General features: G+C 35.8%; 3 protein-coding genes across 3 annotated transcripts; 1 reads left to right on the forward strand and 2 right to left on the reverse strand.

Annotated features, from left to right (window-relative positions):
- Positions 1-949: 949 nt before the first annotated feature.
- LOC120637054 (ATP-dependent RNA helicase DHX33-like) lies at positions 950-14,913 on the reverse strand. The gene is made up of 12 exons (XM_039908653.1): positions 14,580-14,913; positions 13,882-14,091; positions 12,129-12,351; positions 11,731-11,915; positions 11,173-11,248; positions 10,892-11,079; positions 9,816-9,989; positions 8,300-8,424; positions 5,726-5,850; positions 4,312-4,476; positions 3,145-3,273; positions 950-2,444 (listed from the first exon to the last, which is right to left on the reverse strand). The coding sequence occupies exons 1-12, from the start codon at positions 14,819-14,821 to the stop codon at positions 2,169-2,171; spliced, it is 2,118 nt and encodes a 705-aa protein (XP_039764587.1). The 5' UTR covers positions 14,822-14,913; the 3' UTR covers positions 950-2,168.
- Positions 14,914-18,967: 4,054 nt separating this feature from the next.
- On the forward strand, positions 18,968-23,447 carry LOC120637131 (FAD-dependent oxidoreductase domain-containing protein 1-like). Its single transcript, XM_039908791.1, has 6 exons — positions 18,968-19,453; positions 19,885-20,188; positions 20,623-20,959; positions 22,041-22,266; positions 22,493-22,607; positions 23,236-23,447. Exons 1-6 carry the CDS (start codon positions 19,181-19,183, stop codon positions 23,373-23,375), a joined length of 1,395 nt encoding a protein of 464 aa, XP_039764725.1. The 5' UTR covers positions 18,968-19,180; the 3' UTR covers positions 23,376-23,447.
- A 28-nt stretch (positions 23,448-23,475) lies between these two features.
- Positions 23,476-26,095, reverse strand: LOC120637132 (calcium load-activated calcium channel). Its single transcript, XM_039908792.1, has 5 exons — positions 25,827-26,095; positions 25,675-25,752; positions 25,291-25,465; positions 24,626-24,766; positions 23,476-23,742 (listed from the first exon to the last, which is right to left on the reverse strand). Exons 1-5 carry the CDS (start codon positions 25,885-25,887, stop codon positions 23,646-23,648), a joined length of 552 nt encoding a protein of 183 aa, XP_039764726.1. The 5' UTR covers positions 25,888-26,095; the 3' UTR covers positions 23,476-23,645.
- Positions 26,096-27,680: the final 1,585 nt, after the last annotated feature.

Below are 27,680 nucleotides of genomic sequence, written 5' to 3' on the forward strand. Positions count from 1 at the left end.
CCAGAATGTACCCCAAGCTATAAAACCAGGTTAATTAACAAGTGACAAATAAGTAAAGGAAGGTGGGCTATAAAATTGGTCCAATGATTTTTTTAGAAAACGATAGCAAATTTACACACACAAAACCTTTAATATCAAACTGGTCCACTTTACCAAAGATTAGACTGGTATATGGCTTCAGGAGTGAATTATCTCCTATATATATTATCTCCTTGTACATATATTTTTTTATGTTATGAAAAAAAAACTAGCAATCTGTAATCACAAACGCAAACAAATCCGTCGAGAATATAACTAAGATAAAGGTGCCAGACTACGGCCTTAACCCCTTCTCATTGTGGGACCCATGCTCTGTAATAGGGCGGTAATAGGTTAATATGATGATGGTGAAAGGTGCCACATAATTAGTTGTATTATATATTCCATACCTATTATGTTATACATTAATCTCTAACCATTGTTAAGTTTTAAATATAAGTGAGTTTTGTAAAGCACGTGGTTTGTATGCTTTTATAGCCCATTCAATTTTTAACCTTTCTTTATTTTTTATTATTTCTTGTTTGTTATAGCGGTAATAACAAATTCTGTGAAAATGTTTGCAAACACAACTACAAACTTTACACCAGGGATATACAGTCGATTATCAACTTTGATTAGCAACCAAGAATTCGTAGAATGAACTTTATTCATTTTGAATATCAAATAATGTAGTGTAATTGTAAAAAGGAAATAATTTACATCCAAATAAAACCTTATTCTCCCATACAACTCGATAAACTAACATAGAGGTTCATTAATGCGAATGGACTGGGTCATTGATAGGGTAGAGATAAAGAGAACAATCTCTGCGTATGAAAAAGGGTCAGTTAAAGGTGGCGCCCAGGTGGGTTGATATGAAAGATAAAGCCAGATGATTTTAGAGTAGGGACAGTAAATGAAACATGGAAAGAAAAACTTTAAAACTTTATAAAATTAGGTATGTTTACCCTACTTTAACGTTACGTTTTATATATTGTAGTTTTATCGAGTCCAGGGTGTACTTGAGGAAACCATAACCAAATATGTTAAGTTTTTCAATTCAGCTCAGTTCACTTCACTTCTGTTTACAACAGCTGAAATCGTGTCTTTCCCTCTTGTTACAATAGCGCCATTTTGGTGGGTTTTTGAGTTGTAATTTGCTTCCTACAGCTGCTCTTCTTAGACTTGTTTCTAATATGATACGGTTCTCTTTACCCGTAACCACGCTAGACATTGATAATACAAAATGGCAGCTGGTGCCAAAATGTCCAAAGACCAAGCATCATGTGAACGCGCTACGTACTGCCACATTGACAGTAGGATATAACGGAATACAACTTGCGATCCCATCTATTCTATGAGATGGCGCTGATTTATTTGTTAGTCGGATTTTTGTACAATGTTTTTACGCTTGACTATTATATTATACGGATAACGCTATAACTAACCTATTGTCCTTAAAACGACTTACGATTGCTAGCGTGCATTTCTTTTACTAAGGACACTTTTTCCTCAAATTGGCTCAGAGAATTCTTAAGTACAACGGGCTTAGACGATTAATCTACTGTACAATATATCAACATATATAAAATTCGACGTTTAGCGTACATAACTATACATACAAAACAAAAACTGACGAGGTAAGATTATTTAAAGTTACTCTGTATAATAAGGATTGACATAATTTGGCATTTCCTAGAGATGTACTTTATAAAGTTTATTATAAAAGTTAGGTTTTCAATATGTCAAAATCCATAATCACAAATGATACTAATATTATATTAGAGATGCGAAAGCGTTTGTTATTGCGTCCTACTTTTTCGCAGCAACGGAGCAAAAAGGTGGAGGAGATTTTTTTTCATAGAAATAGTTAAAGACTTGACAGAAGAGTGACGTAGGCTACTTTTCTATATTTTTTTTAGAACCATGTAATAGAAAATTGTTATAAGAAAAGATCGTTTACAAAGAATCTGCGTGTATACCTACTTTCATAGAGTAACAACATTTATTAAATTAACAAAAATATATCAATATAGTTTTACACATAGAGTTCAGTACGGAGTGAATTTAATTTTCAAATACAAAATACACGAAGTGATTTTATATTTCTGCAGATTGAATCTGCTGCGTCTCAAGCCAGCGTGCGAATGTCACCGACTGGCCCGACACCGGCGGGCATACTCCGGTGCCACTTGGTGGAGCCACTGCGGTTGTATCGCCGACACTGTGACGAGGTAGGACCGTTTGGTGTGGAGCAGCTCTGAATATAAAACCGCAGGGGGCGCGGGTCGGATGGAATGCAATACACCCGACGGATGCAACATGGCCGCCACTCCGGCGCTGGTGACGTAACGTCCCCCGCCGCCGGCCCCGGTCCGTGCCCACGCGCAGTTGGTAAAAAGTCCACTAAGTAGGCACTTTAATAACTGTAAAAAACATATATGATATTATTTTTAAAACAATTTGTTGACGTCCTCCCTGGCGCTATGGTGAGCGCTGTGGCCCTATGAGTGAAGATCCCGGGTTCCATCACGGGCGGAGGCGATTTAGAAATCTCTGACGGTTTCAAACCTCGTGCCACGGAGAACACTTTAAACCGTCGTTCTCGGCTATTATCATAAGTTATGTTAATAGTCGTTAAGCCTACCAACCCGTGTTGAAGCAGCGTAATGTGTATATCAGCAGTGGCGTGCATACAGGGTATGCAGATGATATAAAATGAAGAAAATCTCCCGTACGAGTTATAAATACTTAAGGGTAGGTTTTACAATGCCTATCCTTACGTTTTTTATAACTCGCACTGGAGATTCCGCCACTGGGTATATGCCCCAAAATCGTCTCTTCTATGAGAGGGGAGGCCTTTTCCCCCAAAGTGAGGCATTATTAGACTGAAGGTGTGTATACAGCTAAAGAGTTTGCTTACTTGAATTAGCGCCTCAGGAATTACTAGTCCAAGCAGTATAATTTTCCACTTCCTTAACTTTCAAAGAAAGATAACTATTTTTTTCATAAAAATAAGTTTTTAGTAGAGCAGGGCAATAAACAATTAAAATAGTTATATCTTAAAGTTTTATCGTCAATGGCCAGCGATTAGTATCTCTGTAATTAGATCAGGGACAACATTACCTGATCCAAAGCAGTTCCACAGCTGCTGATAGACATGTTCAACCGTTGACAAACGCCAAGCAACTGCAGACGTATCTCATAAGCATACGTCAAGTTCTTGTGATTCAAATAGTTCTCTCGGCACCATTGCTGCAATGAACAAAAGACAACTGAAATAAAAATTGTAGTAGTGAAAACATATCAAACTTCATCGTCATTTAAAAACACTGAAATGTACCACGCTTGAAATCCATTTTTTGTTACTTTACCTAATTGGAAATTATTGTATGAAACGTGCTGCAGTTTTTTTATGTAAATACTTTAAACTCCAGATGGCCCAACTGATTACTGTAAAACCAAGCTTATAAACAGATCAATGACCTCCCTGGCGCAACGGTGAGCGCTATGCTTTTAAGTAGGAGGTCCCGGCAGTGGCGTGCATAGAGGGTATGCAGGTGATATAAAATGCAGTAAATCTCCAATACGAGTTATAAAAAACTTAAGGATAGGCATAATAAGAGTTATAAAAAGCGTACCCTTATTGAGATTGTCTTAATTTTGTATCATCTGCATACCCTGTGCATACCCTCCACTGGGTCCCGCGTTCGATTCCCGGAAGGGGTCATTTGGAAATTTATAATTTCTAAATTTTCCATATCTTGGTCTGGTCGCTGGTCGTAGCTAGTTACCACCCTACCGACAAAGACATGCCGCTAAGCGATTTAGAGTTCCGGTGCGATGTCGCGTTAAAACCAATTTGGGTTATGACAACCATACTGCCTAAAGGGTTAGCCCGCTACCATTTTAGACTGCGTCATCACTTACCACCAGATGAGATTGCAGTCAACGGGTCTCTTGTAGTGGAATAAAAAAAAAGAAAACACTTCGCAGAGCAAAAAAAAAAAACATCATTTAAAGTACCGCCCTCCTCATCGGCAACAGAAAAAAGCATCGCGGCGGTACTTCCCCTACTACCTAGTAGGGGAAGTCGTCTGTACTACTGCTTGATTCAAGCATGTCTTTCTCGTCTCGATATCAATATCATTACGAATACGGGCTATTTTACAGTACCATAGAGCCACGAATGTTTTCTTTAAAACTATGGCCATTAACCTAAAGAACATGAGAGATCCAATTTTAATAAATAAATAAAGGAATTGAATGAAAAATAACAATAATTCAGCATACCTTTTTTAACGGAGCTTTGCAAAAAGCTTTAAACACGTTCAAAAGCGTGATATGATCACCGAGAGGCGATATAAATTTTTGTTTCACTTTCAGAGCTTCTTCCCTCTTGTGTAATGGCGTGTGAAACACATTTTCACTGGACATTACTGCGACCAAACTCAACGCCTGGAAAAATTATATGACTGAACATTCGTATTAAAGCGCACTAAGCACTATTCCATCTTCATATTTTATACTAATACGAGTATTACAGTTTTGTTAAGAACCGATTCCATATCTTATATGTATATTATGATAATTATATATGATAATTTCTATTATGCTGGAAATAACGGGAAAAAGTTTTGCATGCCGTTCAACATAAAAAAAGGAATCTGCACGTTTTCAGCTATAGGTCAAAGAAATTGGTTTGGCGTCGATGAGTTAAGGTAAATAAAATATATCTTTAAAATATATCTTTATACGAAAAAAGTAACATATATGTAGAAAAAAGTGGTGATCTGTCTATAGGGCTTCAGGGGGCAGAGTTCGAATCAACTTCAAGGGTTCTTCAACTTCGGAGTTAAGTGCGTTTCTAATTTAAGCAATCTAAATATCACTATGTTTGAAGGAATTCTCATAGGCTTGTGAAGTTTTTAGTGTATTTTAATTTACTAATAAAGTCGGTCTGTTACACAAACGATTGACGTTTGGATTTTATGTAGATAGTTTAGAGCCCCGCGTATACCAAAGGCTACTCTTTATTTTGAAGTACTGAACGATTTCTATTTAATCATGAAGCCATGCCAGTTTTCACTAAACCTCGGCATCGCCGGAATGCCTAATGATTTAGACGATGTCTACAGAAAAGTTCTACCAACTCATAGGTGGTAACTATTGGAGAACGGCGGAATCTCCTTAGATTAGGCGTTACTTATTCAGGCAATGCCTTGTTCATCGTTGGTGAATACGGACATAAATTTTTATCCAAATAGCGGAATGGGGTTTTCAAGAATCTGGTTGTAGCGGTCTCCACATTACCGAAGTAGATAGCGTCACAAAAAATTCAGCATCGTGCAGAATGTTCAGAACTCGGTCCCCGAGCTTGAGTACCCGCTCGGAGGAAAATCTTTCTATTGTTACGGTCGAGCGTATCACCATAGCTCCCGTACATGGTTTTAAAGCTAGTAACAATACACTTTATATAAATGTTATATTTTCGCATAGTCTTTACAATAGTTGACTAAACATTAGTTGTATCGTTTATTTCCAAAAAATCTTAAGTCTAAACAATTTAGTAAAATGTTTTCTTATTTTATATATATTAATATTTTATAGGATGAGGCTTTGATAACATCTTAATTAATTATTTTACTACGAGCTTCGGAAGCTAAACTAAGAAACCTTGCATTTCATGTATTGATCTTATAGTTACCTCTTCTAAACAGTTGAACTCGGGTGCACACAAGAGCACCTTGGAATATTTCGGATCGATAGGAAAAGCTGTCATTTTCTTTCCTAGCACAGTCAGTTCTGGATTATTTTCATTATCTATGGCACCTGTAAATTATATGAAACCTTAATACTAAAAAAGAGAAAAATAAACCTTCAAATTAGTTAATCAAGCAAAAAGTGTTGTGAACATTGATAAACATAAATAGCCTGCTACGCATCTTTCTGCTTTCCAGTTTAAATTATCTGTATAAAAGCACTGCGTACTGTAATATTAAAGCAGAGATTCCCCAATGGTTAGGACATCGGCTGAACTTTTGGGGGCAGCGTTCAAATCCCAGGCACGCAGTTCTAACTTTTCTAAGTTATGTGCATTCTAAGCAATTGCACGCCTCAAGCGCCTCAAGCACGCGAAGCGTTGAGGTGGGTATTACTGTCAGTTTACGCACACCGAGTGATTCTCCAACTTAAAATGTAACTTTTTTTATTCCTTATTGCTTTTATAAGTGAATATAAATATACTAATGTTGAGAAAAAAACACTATTTTTAACACTCATGATGTTTTTAAATCTCTTTTTATTATTTAAACTAATTAAAAAATTGCTTTAAAAAGTTCATTATGGGATATGACACGTGCCCTGTATTGGGCCGGTAATTGGATCCCAATGGTGATAATGTTGTCCCTAAGATTAAGGATAGTAAAGGATTGTTACTAAGCATTATACTGGCTATGTGGATGCCTTACTCGTAGACGAAAACTTGCCCTCCCGTACGTAGATTACGTTACAAATACTACTATTATTTCAGGCTGAAATCTTATTATTTCTGAAATAGATATAGCCTATGTTACCCGCTGAGAAAGTTATTTGTTAAACAAGTTTATTAATTAATATGAATCATTTATGTTATGTTTGGACTTTGATCAATAGATCGCAATCTAGCGTAAAGACAGCGAATCGGTTCGCGAAGTTGCTTACATTAAAAAGGGTCCGTGACTAATGATGTGAGATGAAATTGCCTTCATAGGAGCAAAATATCGAAACTATTCGCCACACCTCGACATTCATTCGTAGTATTATCATGTATAAGCGATGAGTTTTTGTCATCTTATATCACACTTGTCTATCCGATATACCTAAATTGTATATTTAAAGTGAGTGTAATACGTTAGTGGCAAAAAAATCTAAGTATGTCACAGCTGTTCGAATAATGTGTGTATTCGAATATTTGAGACTGGAGTAGTTAATGTGCAGATTAACCTAATTTGATAGGTATTTCTTCGAAACTATTTGAGAGGGGGTTGATAGGCATTACCACGACTCAGTATTCACTTAAAAACGTCATTTCCAATTGTTTTATGAGATTAATAAAGCCCCGTAGATAAATACTGCCCCGAGGTTTAATAAATAGATACGCAGTGACAACCATAACATCAGTTGTGTTTAGATTTAAGGTCAAATCGACTTGACCGGTTTTAACGGGACTTTCACAGGCAGGCAGAGGTTAACATAGAAATCTACCCCTAAATTGGGAAAATTTGTCCCATGTTATTCTAATCGGGGCATTAAATCATCGTAATTTTAATTAAAACTCAAGTAAAGCGTTTTCTTCGTAAAACACGCAAGTCTAATCTTAAGACTAGGCATATTAAGGTTGAGTTTTACAAAACCCTTGTAAAAATCATATTGGCCTACCGTAGTGAGTACTGGACTTTAAGTAGGATAAACTTTAAGTAGGCTTTGCAATTTTTGATATGATGCCTGTAGTGTTTGTATCTAATTAATAGATACACATACGTTGTCTCACTTACACAAGTAGACGGGTAACTGTCAATCGAGTAGTCGTGTGACCGACAAGGTACGGATTTGACGTGCGCCTGAACTCGTGACTATGTAGAAGTGAGATAGTCCATTGTAAGTACTACCGGCCATTACAGTGCCGTAGAAGTGGGTGGATTTCGGCTTATCAGTTCCAACCATATATCATCTTTGGTGAAGTGGTAGAGTCACTACACACAGAGAGACGTTGACGTTTCAAAAGTGCTTATGTTAGGCCTACTTGAAATAAATGAATTTTGAATTTTTTGAATTTTTGAAGCAATCTTTGTTCAACTCATAAAAACTTCAGTAGGCTGCCCGTATCCAAAACATCGACAAACGACACCAACCAAAAAATGTGTGACCCTGACGTAATAAGAAATGGACGTCGGGTCTATTACAAAATTTACGAATAAAATGTCCCGGATTAACGACGTTTGTGTCACACAACCTGGCGGTTGGATGTTTCATGGGAGGCCAAAATTGCATTGAATGCAGGGTGACCGAGACGCAAAAAGGCATGTGAGAATGGGAGGACATGAGATGGATGGAGAAATCGACTGGGGAAAGCCGAGACATACAAAGGGCGGTAGTAACGCTGAGGCTCAATGGTTAAAAATAAGGTTTAAAGTTTTTATGGCAACATTTTACGAATCCCAACTTAGACGCGGAAGACGTGGAAGACGCGGAAGACGCGGACAACCACTAGCAGAAAATAAATAACAACATTTTAACTTACCTATTTCTTTTAACAGAACTAGTGCAGCTGTTATTGAATCTCTCGGCGGTGAGTCCAATAAAGGAAAGTTACTGGGGTCCATTCCCGCTGCTATCAGCATTAACATCGTTGAAGCCAGTGGACATCTAGAACAAATCATATGATTAAACATCTTCAATTACCTACAAGATCATTTTCAGTCCTATCTATATAATAAAAGTTTATGCACCTGTTGTATAATAAGGGGTATTAAAACACGATTGTGGGTAGATAATAGTACCTTATGAGTGATTGTTGCATACAAAACTTTATATACTCCCAAAATATGAAACCACGAATAGATGTTGAAACAGTTAACATACTCTTAACATTAAAACAGCCTGTCCTAGTATCCTAATATCATCCATTACTGAGTTTATAAATAAACTAAGTATTTACTATTAATGAAAGAATTATTTACTGTAGTAGTATATATTTTGTATAGTGAAATTATTAAAATTCACTGGAATATGTTCTTTAGAAGCACAGAATTAAGAACATGCAACCGTGTATACGACTTATACTGAAGCATCAAAAACTACTCCACTTTTGATTGGTTTCGAACAAACTGTTAGTCACTTCATACCATTTCGCAGTTGTCAGTAATTAATTTACCTCTAATGGTCCAAGCGTGCACCATAAAATATCAAAATATTCCGCGGGTGTTAAGTGAGGCGTGAGTTTTCACTGTTTTTGGACACAATGCACTGCATGCAATAATGGCTGAAAGTGGATTCTGCATGTTCTTAATTCAATGGTTGGAAGATTCCAATGTACTTCGACAGAATATTAATATTAACCCCTTTACTGTTTATATATTTTCTATGGAATTTGATAAATATAATTATAAATATAAAATAGATTTAAAAATATCTGATTTAATTATTTAAACATATTTTATATATTAAATATATTCAATTAAACAGCTTTTTTTTGGAAGCGCATAGAAGTATCGAATAAAAATGGCGGTGATTTGAATGACCTACTTTAAGCCTTGACACGCGCGTGAATTTTTTTTCAATTTATACACATACCACGCAACGAGCAGTAAAAAATTGTCTAAGATGAACCCACAACGAACTTAGACGGGTGTAATGCTAGTCTCGCAGAATAGCTCTGCAGAGCACTACTATCGCATAACCCGGACTACGACTGCCGCAGAACAATGGTAAATACCCGCAAAATTGAAAACTAGTTTTTAATCACAATGTGAGATGGTGATAACAAAAATTCCGGCTGAGTTTTTCGTGGTCTTCTTCCCAGAAGAGATCGCGTCTGTAACCCTCGTAGCTTTAGTTTAAAATATACCAATGTAGTTATCGCCATCGTCTCACTACAATGTAATTTTTTTTATATAGTGTACGCATAAGAGTGCCATCTATGGGCCTATCTGTATAAAGAAGTATTACTTTGCCTTTGAGTCTGATTGTGACTTTTTTCTTGAATTAAATACCACTCCCTGAACACCAGTCGATTTCATATACGTGAGTTCGTTTACCTGACGATCTCTGGAGTGTTGTGATGTTGTCTTGCAGCAAATTCAGCAGCAGTGAAGAGACGGTAAGCGGCGCCGGCGGTCGTACGTCCAGCTCGCCCCGCGCGTTGCCAGCCCGCTGCCTGGGAACACGGGCGGACAAGCAACCGCTCCGCGCCCGTCGATGTGCACCAGGTCCTAGGAAGACATACTCAAATTTCGAGAGCGTATTTAGGCGTTTTTAAAAAGAAAGATTTTAAATGATTATTCAACTTTAATTTAAAATAAAACTTATAACAAATTAACAATTTAACTATGGAGCCAAGTGGGGGACTGAACAATGTTATATCCCGATTCCAGAATTCCCGTCGGTGGTCTGAAGACAATGGGCGCAATGTCACCGATTGCGCAATTAAAGCTTAAGAGTTACGAAACGCTGTTGGCTGTTCTTAAGGTTGTTACACATAACTACATACATCAATCAATTATTTAACAAAAGAAATGTTTATTGTGTCGCTCTGAACCAAAACACATCATAGCAGTACTATGTATATCATAACTATTACGGCCCACTATAGGGCGCAGGCCAACTCTCATATTGAGAAGAGTTTAGGCCATAGTCCACTATGCTGACCAAGTTCAGATAGATAAGAATTCACAAGCCTATGAGAATGTTATGGGGAACTCCCAGGCATGCAGGTTTCGTCACAAAGTTTTCTTTCGCCCTCAAACCTAGTGATATTTAGATTGCTTAAATTAAAAACGCACTTAACTGTTAAAGTTGATTCGATGAACTCTGCCCCCTGAAGCCCTATAGAAAGATCACCACTTTTTTCTACATATACATATATTTAAAAGTCCTGACATACTAACTCATAGACGCCAAACCAAATACTTTGACCTAGAGCTGAAAACGTGCAGATTCCTTTTTATGTTGAACAGCATTGCACTTTTCTCGTTATTTCCAGGATAAAAGATGTCAAGCATTAATTATTAGACAATTGCCTTTTTATTGTGAATATAAAAAAAAATTGTCGCATCAGCCAACCAATGACAAAAACTTTGCATTGAGTATAGTTTTTCTATAAAATAAATATTACCGTTCTTTGACGACACCTGTATCTATAACACACTTTATCTGTGGAATTGTTACAGATGCTTCCGCAATATTGGTGGCTAACACAATCTTTCTCATTCCTGATGGAGTTTTTTTCCAAACTTGGAGTTGTTTTGATGCTGGCAGCCCTGCATATAAGGGACACACTTTGATTGGTGGACCTTTAGCTTCCTGAAATTATAAAGCTGTAATACATATAATTTATATAGGTTAATACTTATACATGTAACAATTTTTTTTTTGTTTAAAAAATGCAGCACTTACTTTTGCTATTTGTTTTATATTGCTCATGACTGTCTCTATTTCTTCCTGGCCAGTGAGGAAAACAAGAAAATCGTGGCTAAAAAAATATTTATTTATTATTATATTAAGATTTAGTTATTTTGAAGACAGTATAGCCTAGTTAGAGACAATAGTGCAAATTAATCAATTGCAATGAAGGAAAATTGTTATTATTAGTTGTGTAGTTTTTTTTTTTTTTTGTTGCTTAATACCAGGAATGGTTAGTATATCAATAATATGCTAATCCCAACCTCTCCAGCACGGCTAGTATGAGCAGGAGACAACAACATTATCACCCATTATATTCCTTGACAAGGGATATAATTAACGTTTATTTGTATTTTTCCACTAGTGCGCCAATGCTATCAACGTTAATAAAGCTGTGGTAGAAGATACATTTTTATCCTTTACCAGGGGAGAAGAATGTCTCCTGCCTATGCTATCCGTGTTGGATCTGACTCCCATAACATAAAACTACTTTCCACGCAATTCATTTCCAATTGGAATCAAGTGACTTTTAAAATTTAAAATAAAACTTACTTTGCTGGTGTGGTTGCATGTAATTGGAATATAGTACATACAGCAGCATATTGATAATCCTCATGTTTTATCTTTGAGTGATAAATAGTGACTGGATAGGTCCGCCCTTCTAAATATATGACAGGACAATTGTTGTAATACTTTCTAAAAGCATCCACATCCATTGTTGCTGACATTACAATGACCTGATAAAAATTATAGCTTGTGTTATATTTGTAGAATAGTGTTGAATAAAAGTAACTAAGGAAAACAAGTAATTTTCTACAAATTCTCATAAATGTGGTATATCTAGCATAGTGTTTAAGACAAACCTAGACATCCAATGATAATGTAGTAAACAGTTCATAAAAAAAGCATAGTTTATTATGCTTCTTTTAAATGAAATGTAATATGTGTACCTTTAATGAATTATTTTTCTGTTCGTCTCTTTCTTTTTGTGCAAGTTTAACAATACCAAAAAGGACATCTGTATTTACTGTGCGTTCATGAGCTTCGTCTAATATTATCACTGAATACTTCTTCAGCAAAGGGTCTGTCATTGCCTCCCTGAGTAGCATGCCATCTGTCAGGTATTTAACCTTTGTCCGAGGACTGGTCATATCTTCAAATCTAACTGTGTATCTGAAAAAAAATACTAAATGTATAAACGTACCACTGTTCCCCTAAAATATCACTTTTATATAATGTATGCATTATGAAAACAGCTGTCTGGATTTTTTTTATGTCAAATCCATTATTTCAGGCGGTTATTACAACAAAGGCAGGCACTAATGATGATGATGGCGACAAAATTCATGTTCGAAAATATCTGCAATATTTAAATAAATTAATGAATAATAATAAATAAGTAAAGCCTTTATTGCTGATATACAGTATGTACATTATGTAAATTTAAATTATTAACACTAATATCTCGCACTTTAGTTAATAGTAATCAGCGGGTCTCCTGATGCATAGGCCTCCTCCAGGTGTTTCCATGTGTGCCGGTTCTGAGCTTTCCTTGACCATAGTATGCCTGCCATCTGCTTGATATCATCAACCCACCGCTTTCTTTGTCTACCTTTTTTCTTTTTGACCCATCCCTAACTTCCCACCCAGTCAAAGCTTTGGTCCATTTCTCGCGTTTCTCCCGAAGCATATGCCCTGTCCATCTCCATTTTAGCGTTTTGATCAGGGTGACAGCATCTTCAAGCTTAGTGATTTCTCTTAAGTCTTTGCACCTCTTCCTATCCTTTCTTGTGAAGCCCAACATGCTGCGTTCCATACCTCGTTGGCAAGTCCTGATTTTTTGGAGGGTTTTTTGTGTCAGCGCCCATGTTTAGCATCCGTAAGTCAGGACAGGAAGTATGCAAAGATTAAAGAGTTTTCTCTTAGATGACATTGGATATTGGCTATTTTTCATGACCTCTTTGAGTGACCAGTATTTTCGCCATGCATTTGTTACTCTTCTTTCTATTTCTTGATCCATTTGTTTGGTAAACAAAATGAGTTGACAAGATATATGTATGACGTAACATACTCTATGTGTTCACCCTCTAATGATATTGCGTTAGTAGTACCATTGGTGATAACTTTTGTTTTGTTTTATTCATTGTGAGTCCCATTTGTTTACTGCTCTCCGAGAGTTCTTGTAACATTTTCGGTAGAGTTTCGTGATTATCAGCCACAAGTACTAAGTTGTCTGCGAACCGTAAGTGGTTCAGGAATGTTCCATTAATTTTGATTCCATAGTTTTGACAATCCATGTTTCTAAATATTTCTTCGAAACCCGCTGAGAATATTTTTGGTGACAGTGGATCTCCTTGCCTTACACCTTTGCAAATTGGAAAGTGTTCTCCTACTGTTTCTAATTCGATATGGGCTGTACAATTAGTATATATGTTTCTAAGGATTCTAATGTATTTATTGGCTACTCCTTGGTTCTTCAACGTTTTCCAGATACTTTTATGCTCCAATGAGTCAAATTAATGAATACACAAAACTTAAAATTTTCTGAGATATCTATATAAAATAATCTGCTAACAGCAGTGGTCACATTCTAACTAAGAAAATATGCATTGTTTTAAATTCATGGTGATTCCAACTAGTTGTGCAGATTAGAGCAGAGTTAGATTACAAGGTGTTTTAAGTTATACAAAAGATATGACTTACCCTACAATTGATCCTATCTCACTATTTGTCTCTGCTGCAACACGTAAAGCTAGGGTAATCGCTGCCACTCTACGAGGTTGTGTCACAGCTATACAGCCTTTACCCTCTAATCTATATTCATGTATTATCTGTGGTATTTGTGTGGTTTTACCACTGCCAGTTTCACCAATCAATATCATTGTACTGTGTTTCCTTATCTCTTCTAAGAGTCTGTAAAAAATTATGAACTGTATATGTATCCTCCCACAATCAGAAGGGGTTAAGGGTTATTTAATAACATAATACTTAAAAGCATTGTTTCAAATTTTGTTCTGCAACTCGCAGCATGCTCACTGCTCAGTAAGAATCGAAAATTGCAAATAGAAAAGAAACATAATATGTTAAGTTCGACAAACCAATTAATTTCTTGTAATTTTATAAAATCAGATAAGCAAAATCAGTTTGAATTCTTTTCCTAAAGCCCTGAAAATGGCTTGCATAACATTACAATGTTTATTTACATGAATTTTCCCTAGGTTGGCTTTGGTTTGAACACATTTTAAACATTGAATAAGAAAAGTCAGTGAATTATAAATAATTTAATGTTACTTTTAACTAATAACCACTAAGATATATGTAGGTACTTTTGGAGGTTCCACAGTTTTAAAAATGATGGAAAAGTACTAACAAATATGAAAACTACTAAACAAATTACATACCTTGTTCTAACCTGATAGACAGGTAGTGTTTTTCTTGCTTCTTGCAAATTTTCTAAGGCATCGTTTTGAAAATTATAATTTAATTTACTGCTATCTTCAATTATGCCATTAGAACAAGTATTTTCCTCCAATTCTTTATTAATTTTCGAGTTATTGTCAAACGTAAGTTTTAATCTTTTCACTTTAAAGTCCGAGCTTTTTTGCTCTTTTTCCCTGCCAACTGAACTATACTTAGAATCCATTTTGATATATATAACTTACAAGTTTTATATTACATTTTATTGTAAATAAAATCACATTTTAATTTAAAAACAATAAAGTATTGAAATTCTAACTAACCCCCAAAACCAAAAACAGTTTAATTTTTTTTTTTTTAAAGTACTCTTTTTTTCTGTATTGTCCGTGGTGCTATAGAGGCGGAAGTATGGAGGGTAGAGGTAAGGAGAGTCATCTTATCCAGTTGTTGCGCTAAATAAGTTATTTAGCGCAACAACTGGACACTTTTTCAACTTTTCTCCCATATAAGATGACTCTCCTTACCTCTACCCTCCATACCCTGATGCAAATGTGGCGCCATCCTAATTTAATACATTTTGACGACACTTTTTCATATACACACAGATGACTCTCCTTACCTCTACCCTCCATAGGCGGAAGGCAGATCTTCATAAGTCTTAGAGTAATATCAATTTTTGTTTTGGTCTATATTACGTGACTGTGGTCTAAGAACAAATTTTATATATTCAACCTTAAATGATAAACATATGCTGTCGTGGACTTTTTTTCAGAACTTTACCGTTTATGCAGCGCACGCAGCGGAAGCTCTCAGAAGGAAAAAAAACACCGAATTGTAAAACATTCTTCATTGATGCTTTGTCCTTATTGGTCTTAGCGTGATGCTATATATCCTACAGCCTTTCTCAATAGATGGGCAATCTCTGAAAGAATATTTCAAATCGGACCAGTAGTTCCTGAGATCATCGCGTTCAAGTAAACAAACAAACACGAAGACGTCGTCGGAGTCCTGTAGGGGGCTCGGGGTAACTGTTCAGTTCGATGGCCCTTTCCAGTGGTTGCAACGCCGCTGCAACTACAGGCGGGTCACTGGGTGGGACCGTTTGGTCCTCGGTGTAAAATCCGTTTGAGCCGCTGCAGCGCGGTCTAGACTGCGAAAAAGTAACGGTGACCAGCGGGCTGCGGCAGCGTGGTAAGTCCGTGGTATGCTTGCGCCCGCCGCTCAGCGAGGTCGAGCCCGTCAGCAAGCCGCTGACGGTGCCCCGCAGGTCCTGGCCCGCGCTCCATCGACACGGATTTTATCGTCAAGGCTCTCCATGCGCAGGTCTCTGTAGATGACCCGTCACGCTAACCAGCGCGTACCACGCTGGGGGCGTGTAGTAAACAAACAAACAAACTTTTCAGCTTTATAATATATTAATACCGTTGGTATGTTAGTGGTTATAGGCGCCCGACGTGACAGCTCAGTGGTGGCATGCGAGTGAGCTGCGAGCGGTACTGGATAGTACTTGGACATTGTAACATTACTTTATTAATCTAAAATAAAATATACACACCGCCATATTTAGCGGAACACAAAAAAAAAGTCCATAATTAAAAAAATATGGTTTTATTTCTAAATCTACTTAATACGCTTCTTTTGTTATTTAAAGTTTCATTTGTTTTACTTAAAATGAGGTCACATTAAGAAAAGTTTAAAGACGAGTAAAGGCTATTTGTGAAAAATGGTACATTATGGAACTTTTCATGTAACCGGGAAAAGTGGAAATTAATATTAAAATAAGAATTAATTAAATTAGAAAAATGGTGATTATTATCGCGTATTTCCTCAACGTGCTCTTATTAAAGTTTCTACCCGTCTAGGCATACATAGAATGATGTTATCGATGGTCTCCTGGGATAGTCTCCAGAATTCCTCAACTACGGAAATTCGCAGTTCACCCACGTTGGCAGGAGCTGGAATTCTGGACTTAACTTTTCTTTTCAGCAAGTCCCAAACGTGCTCTATTGGGTCCATATCTGGTGATCTCGCCGGCCAGTCCATAACAGTGATATTCATATCATTAAGATAAGCTTGAGTTACCCGAGCGGTATGCGGCCGAGCATTGTCCTGCATAAAAACAAAATCGTCACCGATATATGGGGCAAATGGTACGACATTTTCTTCTAAAACTTCTCTGATATAGCGGTCTGCAGTCAGACTCTCTCTGTCAATCACTAGCAAGTCTGTGCGAGCTCCCAAACAAATGCCCGCCCAATTCATTATTGATCCACCACCGTATGCAACTGTAGTTTCAAAATTTGTCTGAATGTATCGTTCTCCTTTGCGTATATTCTTTACCTGCCGTTAATTTGGTTTAAGAGAATTCCGCACTCATCACTAAACAATACCTTACTCAATTGATCCGCGTTCCAAAGTCGATGTTCCTGAGCAAAAGTTAACCTGTTTCTACGATGATTTACCTCGAGCCTTGGAGCCTTGGCGGGCACAAATGAACCCAAACCAGCTTCTTCGAACCTTCTTCGTACCGTAAGCTCACTTACGGTTACACCCCGCACTGCTTCTAACTCGTGTCGGGCTTGGACGGCCGTCAAACGGGGGTCCAGGATCTTTTGTTCTCTTATATGTAACATAGATATTGCTCAAATTTACTGAATAGGTTGTGGTGGAGGTTCCGGCCCGCGGGCACTTAAGTGGCGCGTCGCATCTAACTTTTCAATAATATAACTGGGCAGTAGCGCTCGCCGCTAACTAACTATCAGCGTCGCGACTCGCAGCAGGAGCGTCATAAAGTCGAAGGGGTGTACCCAAAATCTTCTCCTATTCAAATTAATTAATTTCAAGTATGTCTTTATTCTATGATGACATGTTGGATCGTATAAATTCTAAAAGTATCTCTATCTAAATAGTGCGCTTTAAAAGTGCCGCGACGCCGCACCACAACACTTAGCATCTATAAATCTCAAATAAAAAATTGGTTGCCTGTAAAGTCGGTATACGGGCGAAAGTTTTACGTGACAACGACTTTGAGTGGTAAAATAATTTTAATGTGAATATTCATTCGTATAGTAGGAAGAAGGATGAAATAATAGTAACAATTTAAAACATTTATTTATACAAAGAATTATATTTAAAACATTAATTTATACAAAGAATCTCGCACTGAATTTCATATTAACAAAATTTTATTTTTACCTCGACACATACATACGTATTTATATACAAATATACATACAATAACTTGCAATACATTTGCGTACAATGAAACAGCGTTTACTACAAAGGGACGCGTGCCTTTCACTTTTTATGTCTGTCTCTCTCGCTCTTAGGCGGGCTAACCATGCCCGAGTGGAAGGGACGCGTGCCTCTCACTCGCTCTCATTGTGAGCGCATAACGTGAGCGGAGCGTAACGCAGTTTCTTGAAGTGTCACCCGGCAAACCAATTTATAAGACGTTGTCACGTCAAAAATAATAAATCTTCATCACTCTACGATTGGCTTACACCCGTAAGTTTTTATAGCCGCATCCTAACTAACATGTATCGTTTGACAGATATATGGAGGGTAGAGGTAAGGAGAGTCATCTTATATGGGAGAAAAGTTGAAAAAGTGTCCAGTTGTATGCGCTAAATAACAGTTCAAAAATCCTCCACAATGGCGCTGGTGGATGCACAGGGTATGGTATGAATGTAGCAATCGTAGATGAATTGAAGTATGCCGAGTTAAAAAATTTAATGTCATTATCGACTAAAGTAGTTAATTATTGAGAATTTCAACAACTTACGTTGTACGAAATATTGTGGTAAATATAACCTTACTTCCTTGTATCTCCATACTTCCTTGTTTATTTTTCAAGCCTACTCTAACAATATTTATATTTGGTGCTTCTTTTAAGAGTTACCTTGATGCAAATGTGGCGCCATCCTAATTTAATACATTTTGACGACACTTTTTCATATACACAGATGATCCTCCTTACCTCTACCTATGGAGGGTAGAGGTAAGGAGAGGTAGGCTTGAAAAATAAACAAGGAAGTATGGTTATATTTACCACAATATTTTGTACAACGTAAGTTGTTGAAATTCTCAATAATTAACTACTTTAGTCGATAATGACATTAAATTTTTTAACTCGGCATACTTCAATTCATCTACGATTGCTACATTCATACCATACCCTGTGCATCCACCAGCGCCATTGTGGAGGATTTTTGAACTGTTATTTAGCGCATACAACTGGACACTTTTTCAACTTTTCTCCCATATAAGATGACTCGACTTACCTCTACCCTCCATAGACAGATAGTTATGAAACTACAGATTACTCTGGAATCAAAGAGGAATGAGATGTCTTGTCATGCAATTTTAATGTCATTAGTTGTGTCATTATGAAATTTAAATCATAATAGTAAAAATACAAGTTGATGAAAAATTTTGTTTTTACAATATTTAAAATTGGTGTTGGAAGTTGAAACACAAAATTACATATTAATTTAATACATCTTAGCTGCTGCTGTGAATGTGCATGTTTACCTTAGAATAATTATTTGATTATATTCTTACATTTTTAAAACCTTAAATTACCATGATTTTATCTAGATCATTTCTTAGAAATATAAAAAGAAACATTCATTTATCGGAACGCCACTACGTCAAACATCATAACCCTTTTGTGAAGACATGGAATACGTTGTTTCAAGACTTAAAATCGGGTCTAAATGTAAAGAGTCCAGTTTATCCTGAACATGCAGACGTTGTTATAATAGGCGGCGGTTTTATCGGGGCCTCGGCAGCGTTTTGGCTCAAAACAAGAGCTGGTGAGGGATTATCTGTAGTTGTTTTAGAGAAAGATCCCTTGGTAAGTTTTATTATTTACATCTATTTGTCCCGTTCATACAATAACAATAAATAAAAGATACTATTAAAAAGTAGTGCTATAAAAACCTAAGTACCTCCTATACCTTTCGAATGGCACCCCTCTTATATGAAGCTACCTTTCATTAGAGTGACAACATACAACTAAGTACCACATGACATTCTGCAAATCTCCATTGATTGTTCAATGAAAGGTTCATATCTATACAGATGTGTAGAACTAACATTGCTTGCAATCATTTAATTAAACTGCCTAAGATCTTTATTAAACCTCTTGGGGTTTATGAGAGAATAATCTGATAAAGCCCTGCTTGTCTATCTTTCATCTTAGACTGCATCACTTATGATTAAGAACTAAAACTATCAAGGGCTAATGTGGCAAAATAATAGAAAGTATTAACTGTATCTTTTCAGTATACAAATACTCAGAAGATGTTATCACATGGTATCATGACTCAACATTTTACATTACCAGAAAACATATATCTCTCACAATTCAGTGCAGAATTCTTTCGTAATATAAAAGAGCATTTAGGTGATGACATTGATATAGAATACTGTCCACTGGGCCAATTACTACTTGCTAGTGACAAATATGTTGAGAAGTTAGAACAAAATGTTAATGCACAAAATGATTATGGTATTAGAAATAAATTGTTAACAGTTGAGGAGATACAAAGAAGATATCCATGGATTAATACATCAGACGTCAAATTAGGTAATGCATTTTATATATTGATTAATACCAGAAATTCCTTTTTTAAAAGTTTAAATACTCTAGTGTACCAATTGATTAGTGCAACTTCATTTTATATTTTTTACTCTTCACAGCAAACCCTTTTAGTTGATACCATATTAAAGTGGTGCCTTATAACAACTAGTAGGCCATACCTGGGAGTCAGCTGTATTGAGTTTAGGGTGAAAGCTCAAGCCACGGAATAAACTATTTAACATCATTCATCATAACATGCAAACATTGCAAGTTAAATAGAAGCTTGTAAAAAATATTTTTATTATGGGACTAAGGAAATAAATGTAATTATTTATGTAAAGGCTCATCAACCACTTGTAGAGATAGCACTACAATGGACAATAATTATTTACAATTGTTAGTTTCATTAAATTTCAATATTAATCATGCTGTAATTTTAGGTTGTATTGGCACTGAATCAGAAGGTGTTTTCAATGCTAAAGAACTTCTTAGAGGTTACTTACAAAAATCAAAAGAACTTGGGGCAAATTACATTAACTCTGAAATGGTAGGATTTGAAATGGAAGTTCAACGCGACTTATTAATGGAAGGAATAACACCAGGATCTTTTCAAAAGATAAACAGGTTATTGTACAAATCTGAAGATGGTGAAATACACAGTTTAAAATTTGCAGCATGCATTGTAGCTGGAGGAACAGAATCCGTAAATATTTGTAAGCTTGCTAAAATTGGTGAATCAAAAGGTTTATTGAAAGATCAATTGCCAATAGAAAAAAGGTAAAGTATACATTCTCTGGTCCTCTATAGAACTTCTCAATTTTAATTTGCCCTGAAATTAAAAGAAATCCTGAGACATCTAAATGATATAATCATTTATAAGTATTTATAATTACTAACCTAAATGATAATTTTGGTGAACTTCTTGGGACTTTCATACAGTTTTCCAACCGCCTGTTTAACACTTTAGATAGATACTTGGCAAAGCACTCCTCATGCACATCTATTCAATATTTAAAAACTTTCATCCTCTTTTTTACCATCCTCTATTTTTTTTAAGGGTAATTTTCAAATTCAAAAGTTTGTAGGCTTTACAATTACTGGGATTCAGTCAGTGAGTGAGTCAGTGGTTTCTCCTTAATATATTTAGATAGGGGACAATGTATTATGGTGAATGGAACGGCTTAAGTTAATAGCTTAAGCTCGGGAAATATGATTGCACACATATACACAGATGCAAACAAGCACGCACACGCCGACTTATAACACCCCGCCGCGCCGTTTTGTCAACTGGGTGTTAAAAAGTAGCGTAACTCGTTATCTAAGTTTGTGAACTGAAGATATATACCTATAATTTTGCAAAGAGAGACCTTTGCATAGTTTTAATTGAAGAAATAGAAACGTTTAGAGCAATGATCTTTTTCCTTGCGACTCAGGTTCTCAAGCAACACTACCCAAAGTGGTATATACGTAGCAACTCACAGGGATTGGTTAACCTGCAAGGGATCTATATGAACTAAAAAAATGGGGTCTATGAGATGTTGAGGGGTATCAATAATGGTGGTGGTCGTTTAATAAAGCTGTGATTTCAATTTTATAAGAATTTTTTAAATATTTCTTAGTGGCAGTTGTCAATAACACATTTGATGTTGAAGAATTTGCAAAAATGCAATGTTAGGTAAGCAGTATATGCTACATAATGTAATGGTAAGTATAGTGTAATGGAATTCTAGTATAGGTAAAAAAGGGGTCTAAACAAACCCAAAAAACAGGGCAAGTGAACTGAACCCTACTATTTTTCTTTTAGAAAATAACCTACATTTTAATATTTGATTAAATCTGTTTGCTTTTTTCTTTTTAGGGAATACAACATATATTCGATAGAAACTGCAAAGAGTGGAATGCCAGTAGGGCTAAATGCTCCATTGGTAATGGACACAAGTGGTTTATGGTTAAGAAGGAACGGTCTGCAGAGCAACCTATTGTGTGGGCAAATACCTTCTATTAAAAAAGACAGTGGTTATTCTGATACAGATATATTTCAAGCTTCCTTATTAAATAGATATCCACATTTTAAAGATGCTGAGGTATGAAAAATTTTTTTTTAAATATTTTATAAAAGATCAATTCTTTATAGAAGTGGAAGAGTGAAACCTGGGTACAATCCAGGTTTGGTTCATTTCTATACAATTCCAATTTTAATGGACTTAAACTTAATTATAAATTCTTGATGAAGTTATTTACTTATTGCTAAAAATACTTAATTTAAGGCATTTAACCTACTTAAAATAGTTGTTATTTTTAATGTTTTAGGTAAACTTAGTTTCAACTGAGATAATAGACTGCAACACGTATGATGAAACTGGAATAATTGGTCCTCATCCATATCACAGCAATTTAGTTATTGCTTCAGGATTTGGTAGGCAAGGTACAGCTATAATCCTTTTTAATTGAGTAATGTAGTAGTTTGAACTGCCTTATTAGTTTATTGGTTAGCTTGTTGCACTATGGCTAACTATTTTCTAGGTTCGTAACTGGTGGTAATTTCTATATTTAATTTATTATGAAACCTACTTCTTATTGAAACATGGACGTTAATTAAATGGGTCTCATATAAGGCTCAGGGTCACAGCGGCGATGAAAATAACTTTGAACACATATATGATATCAAGTCAGGATTGAGAAGATCCATAAAAGAACCAGAACTACCGACATTGCTCCACGGGAGAAATGCCCCCCTGGCGCCAAAGCTGGATCCGCCCTTGGTCCATTTATCCATTGGTTTACATGATAATGATTACTTACTATCAACATATTGCAGTTTTATAAATAATTCCAATTCTGTTGTACACAAATCTCCAAATCCAATTGACAAATTTAAAAATAGTGCAGTCCTTTTCCTAGTGTGTGTTTCCTTTTCCCAGAAGATTGTGTAAACAGCTCTATTTAAAGACTCGTCAATTTCGTTTAGAAATTTATGTATAACGCAATGGGCTTTATCCAAAATTATCATATTATTTTACAACAGATTTAATGATGCGTTTTACTTTTTATAGGTGTACAGCATAGTCCTGGAATAGGAAGAGCTGTTGCAGAACTAGTCATTGACTGCCATTACAACAATATTGATTTAATAAGATACGGATTTGATAGGCTATTAACAAATGACCCATTAATTGAAACAAATATGTATTAATTATAATATTAATGATAGTTTATTAATTTATGAAATAATGTTGTTTAAATAAATAAAGTTAACAATCAAGAATTTTTTTGTTCTAAGTAGCTATACAAAATAAAATTTGCCAAATGTTTGCAAGGTTTTGTGAAAACTAAATAACACTGCCAAAATTACAAAACAAACTTTCTCAAAACTTTTAGAAATACAAGGTTATTGACATTCCTATTATAAATACTTGTTAATTATCTACACTTCAGCTGAAATTAAAGTTGTTGTGTAAATTATCTATTTAAATTGAGCTGGGGGAGCCGCAAACAATGCACCACCTTGCTTAGAAGCAGCTCTTGATGGAGCAAATCCTAATAGCTTTTGAATGTTTTGCCTGTAAAAAAATTTTTTTTTAATAATTAGAAAAACTCCATGGATTTATCATACAGTTGCTTGTTCTAAAGTGTGGAAGATGGAGAAGCTCCACGCAGCTCCCAAAACTTGCCACTACTTGTGTGTAGGTTTAAGGGCCCCTTATGAGTTACATCAATACTCAAATTGGCTGATTATGCTGCCTCGCCAAATTTAAAAGCAACCTGTTAGCCAGCTTTACTAACTTAACTAAGAACTCTTAAGATAAGAGGTCTTAGATAAAAACAATGGGACATAGTTTATCAGAAAGGACTGAACCCACTGAGAGTAACTTAAGTTATCAACATTAAAATTAATCTTTGTGCAAGGGTGCAAAACTCTTGGCATCATTCCTTGACTAATGAGAGGAATACAAACTGTGGAGTTTTGCCCAGCCATAAAAACTTCAGGTCAAGTTAGATGATATGTTAACATATACAGATCTGCCAAATGAATTTAAGCCACAATAATTTTTACGCTACTCGGCATTATAACTGATTAAATTGTCAACTGACAAATCTCATATGTATGACAAATCTCATATTTTTATGGCTATTGGGGGTTTTATATTTGGAACGGGGATAGCCTATTTTGTACTCAAATTGAATATCACTATATCACTTGCTTATACAGTGAAGGAAAACATTTTAAGGAGACCTACATGAATCCTCAATAAAGTTTTTAAGTGAACTACAGCCTCTCTGAATCTCTGAATGAGAAGAGTATACCTTCTCATTCAGAGATTTATACCCTGTAGTAGGCAGCTAATGGATTGATGATGATAATGATGGTGGTGATGATAGGTGTTTTATTATAAACATAGTACTAATATAAAATAAATATAAATTGTTTAGTATATAAATTACCTTATGCTCATTGTACATAGAATGTACAAAAATATAAAGGAACAATCAGTGTAATTATCACCAGGCAAGTTCCTGTGGCTTAGACCTTGAATCCAAGAAATAGGATAAAATGGCAATTTAGCCACTACTCTACCGTCAAATCTAAAACAGAAAAAATTAATCAATGCTAGAGTAAAATCGAATTCTCAGCTAATGCCAATGCCAGGAAACAACAATTTTTTTTTTTATAGTACAACATAGCCTATTGGCTCCAAGCTTTATTCCACTAGGTGAAGTCTCTTGGCTCTTAGATCAGTGTCACAACATGTAACCAGTATTGGTGTAGACTGCAATGGCTATGAATTTGAACTCCAATGATGACAATGTTCAATTTAATGTAAAATAGTTGTGCTCTCTATGATGGGCTTCGTGCAACTCTTCTCTAACATCCCTATCACTAGGTCACTGAGCCTGTGACAGATGTAATTGTTACAGGATGCAAGGCCAGGCAATTTAATTATGAACTTCCAAAAGAATACTTTGTACAGTATGTGATATCAGATAGATAAAATTACGATGATTATAATAGGTCATCAAGCTAGAACTGATAGTTAATTTTGGATAAACCCTAAGGCATATCTGGTCATTATATAAACATACTATTTGTGTTTGTGTATTGTACTTACATGCTGTTAAACATGCTTAACAAAGCAGTAAATGCAAAGCCAATTGCAAACATTGATTTCATTTTTACTAAGGAGAGATCCCTATTGTTATTTTTCAGCCTTTCTTCTTCACGCTCAATCTTTTTTTTGTGCTGTTTATCCAAGGAGTCTCCATGCGCTTCTTTTCGCTTTTCCACTAAAATATAAACACAATTTTTGTGAACTACTTTCAATTGGAAACTTCTTACATTTAGCCACTAGTTTAGTGACTAATCTAAAAAATATTTTACAGGTTCAGTTGGACAATAAGTTTTAAGTTATCAATGTGACGTTAAATTCGGTTTTTATTTCGTATTTTTATACATATTTATGGTTGCAGGTTATTATAGCTAGGTACATACATACATTTTTTACTCTGCCGTTCTACTTCGACTTTTAATTTCTGATACTTTTCTGTTCTATAAACTAATATCCAAGTGAGACCTGAAACAAATGTCAAAATATTGCTCTATTGCTGATAAAATGTTTGTCTTACTTTAATTAAATCATTAATTTACCTTCTCCAAGAAAAGCAGTACATATTGAAATAAATACTATCAACAAAGAGTCCCCCCACATAGTACTATTATATAGTTGTTTGAAGAAGTAAATTTGTAAACCGATGCCGAAAATTGGTGAATTGTGTTTCTATTCAATTAATTTAACCTCCGAGAGTGCTGAAATTGTGCAGAACTGCAAGACCACCACGGAGTGAGACTAATCAACTGAGAATGGGAGCAATCGGGAGCACTAGACAGCTCACGGAGTACGGAGTACCTATATAGAACATAGATTCAATTCAATTCAATTCTTGTTTATGGCTTTTGTCTGTGCCAACTGGGCACAAGGTACTTCGCCAGTGTCTTGTAGATGAAGAAGGCACGAAGGAGATTGATCGGTGAAACTAATGAAAAGTTAATTTTGAATTTGTACCAAGAAATAGTTGTTATTAGCTAGTTAGCTCTTTAACCTAAGGCAGCACAGACAACACATGCATATATATCTAACACGGATATTTTTTGTACATTATACTTTAATTTTATTACTTACTATATATTTACATAAAAATCTACAATAAGGACTGAAAACAAACATTAAAAAACATTTAACACTCAAAGGACGGGGGACTTTGGGAGGAAGAACGTCATAGAGGGGATAGGTAAGTTTGGGACAGTTAAAAATAATATGAGTTATAGTGCCCTCATCCAAGCCACACTCACAGATGGAGTTGTCCCTTATCCGGAGTTTGGCCAGATGTACAGGTGTGCTAGCATGACCAAGACGCAATCGGGAAATTGTGGATGAAGTCCAGCGATTTGTACTCCGAGAGTGACAAAACCAGGGTTGTCTTGGTATGTTTTGTTGGATGGTAGCGTAAAACTTACCCTTAACCAATTTGGAATCATTCCAAAAAATTTTCCAGGCTGTTTCCATATATGTTTTGGCAAGAGTACATAGGTCCTGCGATGAATTTTTAAAATGATCTAGAGAACCTGACTCAACAGCTGTTTTGGCACATGAGTCAGCAGTCTCGTTTCCTGGAATACCTGAGTGGCTTGGAATCCAAACCAGTAAGATGAATAGTCCTTTTTGATTGCAAGAGAGCAGAGCCTTCCGGATTTTTAAGATAATGGGAAATCGTGATTTGCTGCGAAAGGGGTTTTCTTTAATAGACATTAAACAGCTTAAAGAGTCAGTCAGAATAACCGTCTGTTGTACGTTATGGGACAGTGCAAACAGGATTGCTTCCAAAAGAGCAATGGCCTCTCCGGTAAACACAGAAGACTCGGGAGGGCATTTAAATTTTAAAACAATTCTGTAAACAGGAACCCAACATGCAGCACCAACACAACCTTCTGGAGACAGCTTTGAAGCATCAGTATATAAAATAAGATGATTTGACCAATTTTGACTAATATGCTTTTGTAGTTTGATATTGGTATCTGGGGATCCTTTACTCAGACCTAGATCTGTGATGATGGAAGGGTTGTATATTAATGCTTTAAATGGGGTTGAATATAGTGGGTTGATTGTGAAAGATGTCAGGGGATTAGGAAGGCTGGTATACTTTAGGAAACTATCTAGCAAGTAGGAAGACGAGTTACGGGAGCAAGGTGCGTGTGATAGTTGGCTTAGTCGGTGCCAAAGAGGATGGGATGACAGCTGTAACATCTTGCTGATAAAGCGGTCACATAGATATTGTCGACGGATGGATAGAGGAGGGTCAACGCATTCTACCTGCAAAGCATTAGTGGGGGAGGATTTCATTGCACCTAGAATAATTCTAAGGCATCTATACTGAATTTTATTTAACTTTTCAGCAGCTGATTTATTAAAAGGCTCTAAAACAAACATACAGTAATCCATGTGGC

The sequence above is a fragment of the Pararge aegeria genome, chromosome 3 (genome assembly GCF_905163445.1).
Source record: "Pararge aegeria chromosome 3, ilParAegt1.1, whole genome shotgun sequence".
NCBI lineage: Eukaryota > Metazoa > Arthropoda > Insecta > Lepidoptera > Nymphalidae > Pararge > Pararge aegeria.

Bases quoted from the DNA above. Each gene is read 5' to 3' on its own strand.
- LOC120637054 (XM_039908653.1), bottom strand. From the start codon at position 14,821: ATGGATTCTAAGTATAGTTCAGTTGGCAGGGAAAAAGAGCAAAAAAGC. The intron at 9,990-10,891 runs GTAATATTTATT...ATGTCTTCCTAG, and splicing joins ACAGGTGTCGTCAAAGAACG to GACCTGGTGCACATCGACGG. The intron at 3,274-4,311 runs GTATGCTGAATT...TGTTCATTGCAG, and splicing joins GCAAAGCTCCGTTAAAAAAG to CAATGGTGCCGAGAGAACTA.
- LOC120637131 (XM_039908791.1), top strand. From the start codon at position 19,181: ATGATTTTATCTAGATCATTTCTTAGAAATATAAAAAGAAACATTCAT. The intron at 20,189-20,622 runs GTAATGCATTTT...CTGTAATTTTAG, and splicing joins TACATCAGACGTCAAATTAG to GTTGTATTGGCACTGAATCA. The intron at 22,608-23,235 runs GTACAGCTATAA...TACTTTTTATAG, and splicing joins TTCAGGATTTGGTAGGCAAG to GTGTACAGCATAGTCCTGGA.
- LOC120637132 (XM_039908792.1), bottom strand. From the start codon at position 25,887: ATGTGGGGGGACTCTTTGTTGATAGTATTTATTTCAATATGTACTGCT. The intron at 25,466-25,674 runs GTATGTATGTAC...TTTATATTTTAG, and splicing joins AGAACGGCAGAGTAAAAAAT to TGGAAAAGCGAAAAGAAGCG. The intron at 23,743-24,625 runs GTAATTTATATA...ATTTTTTTACAG, and splicing joins CTATGTACAATGAGCATAAG to GCAAAACATTCAAAAGCTAT.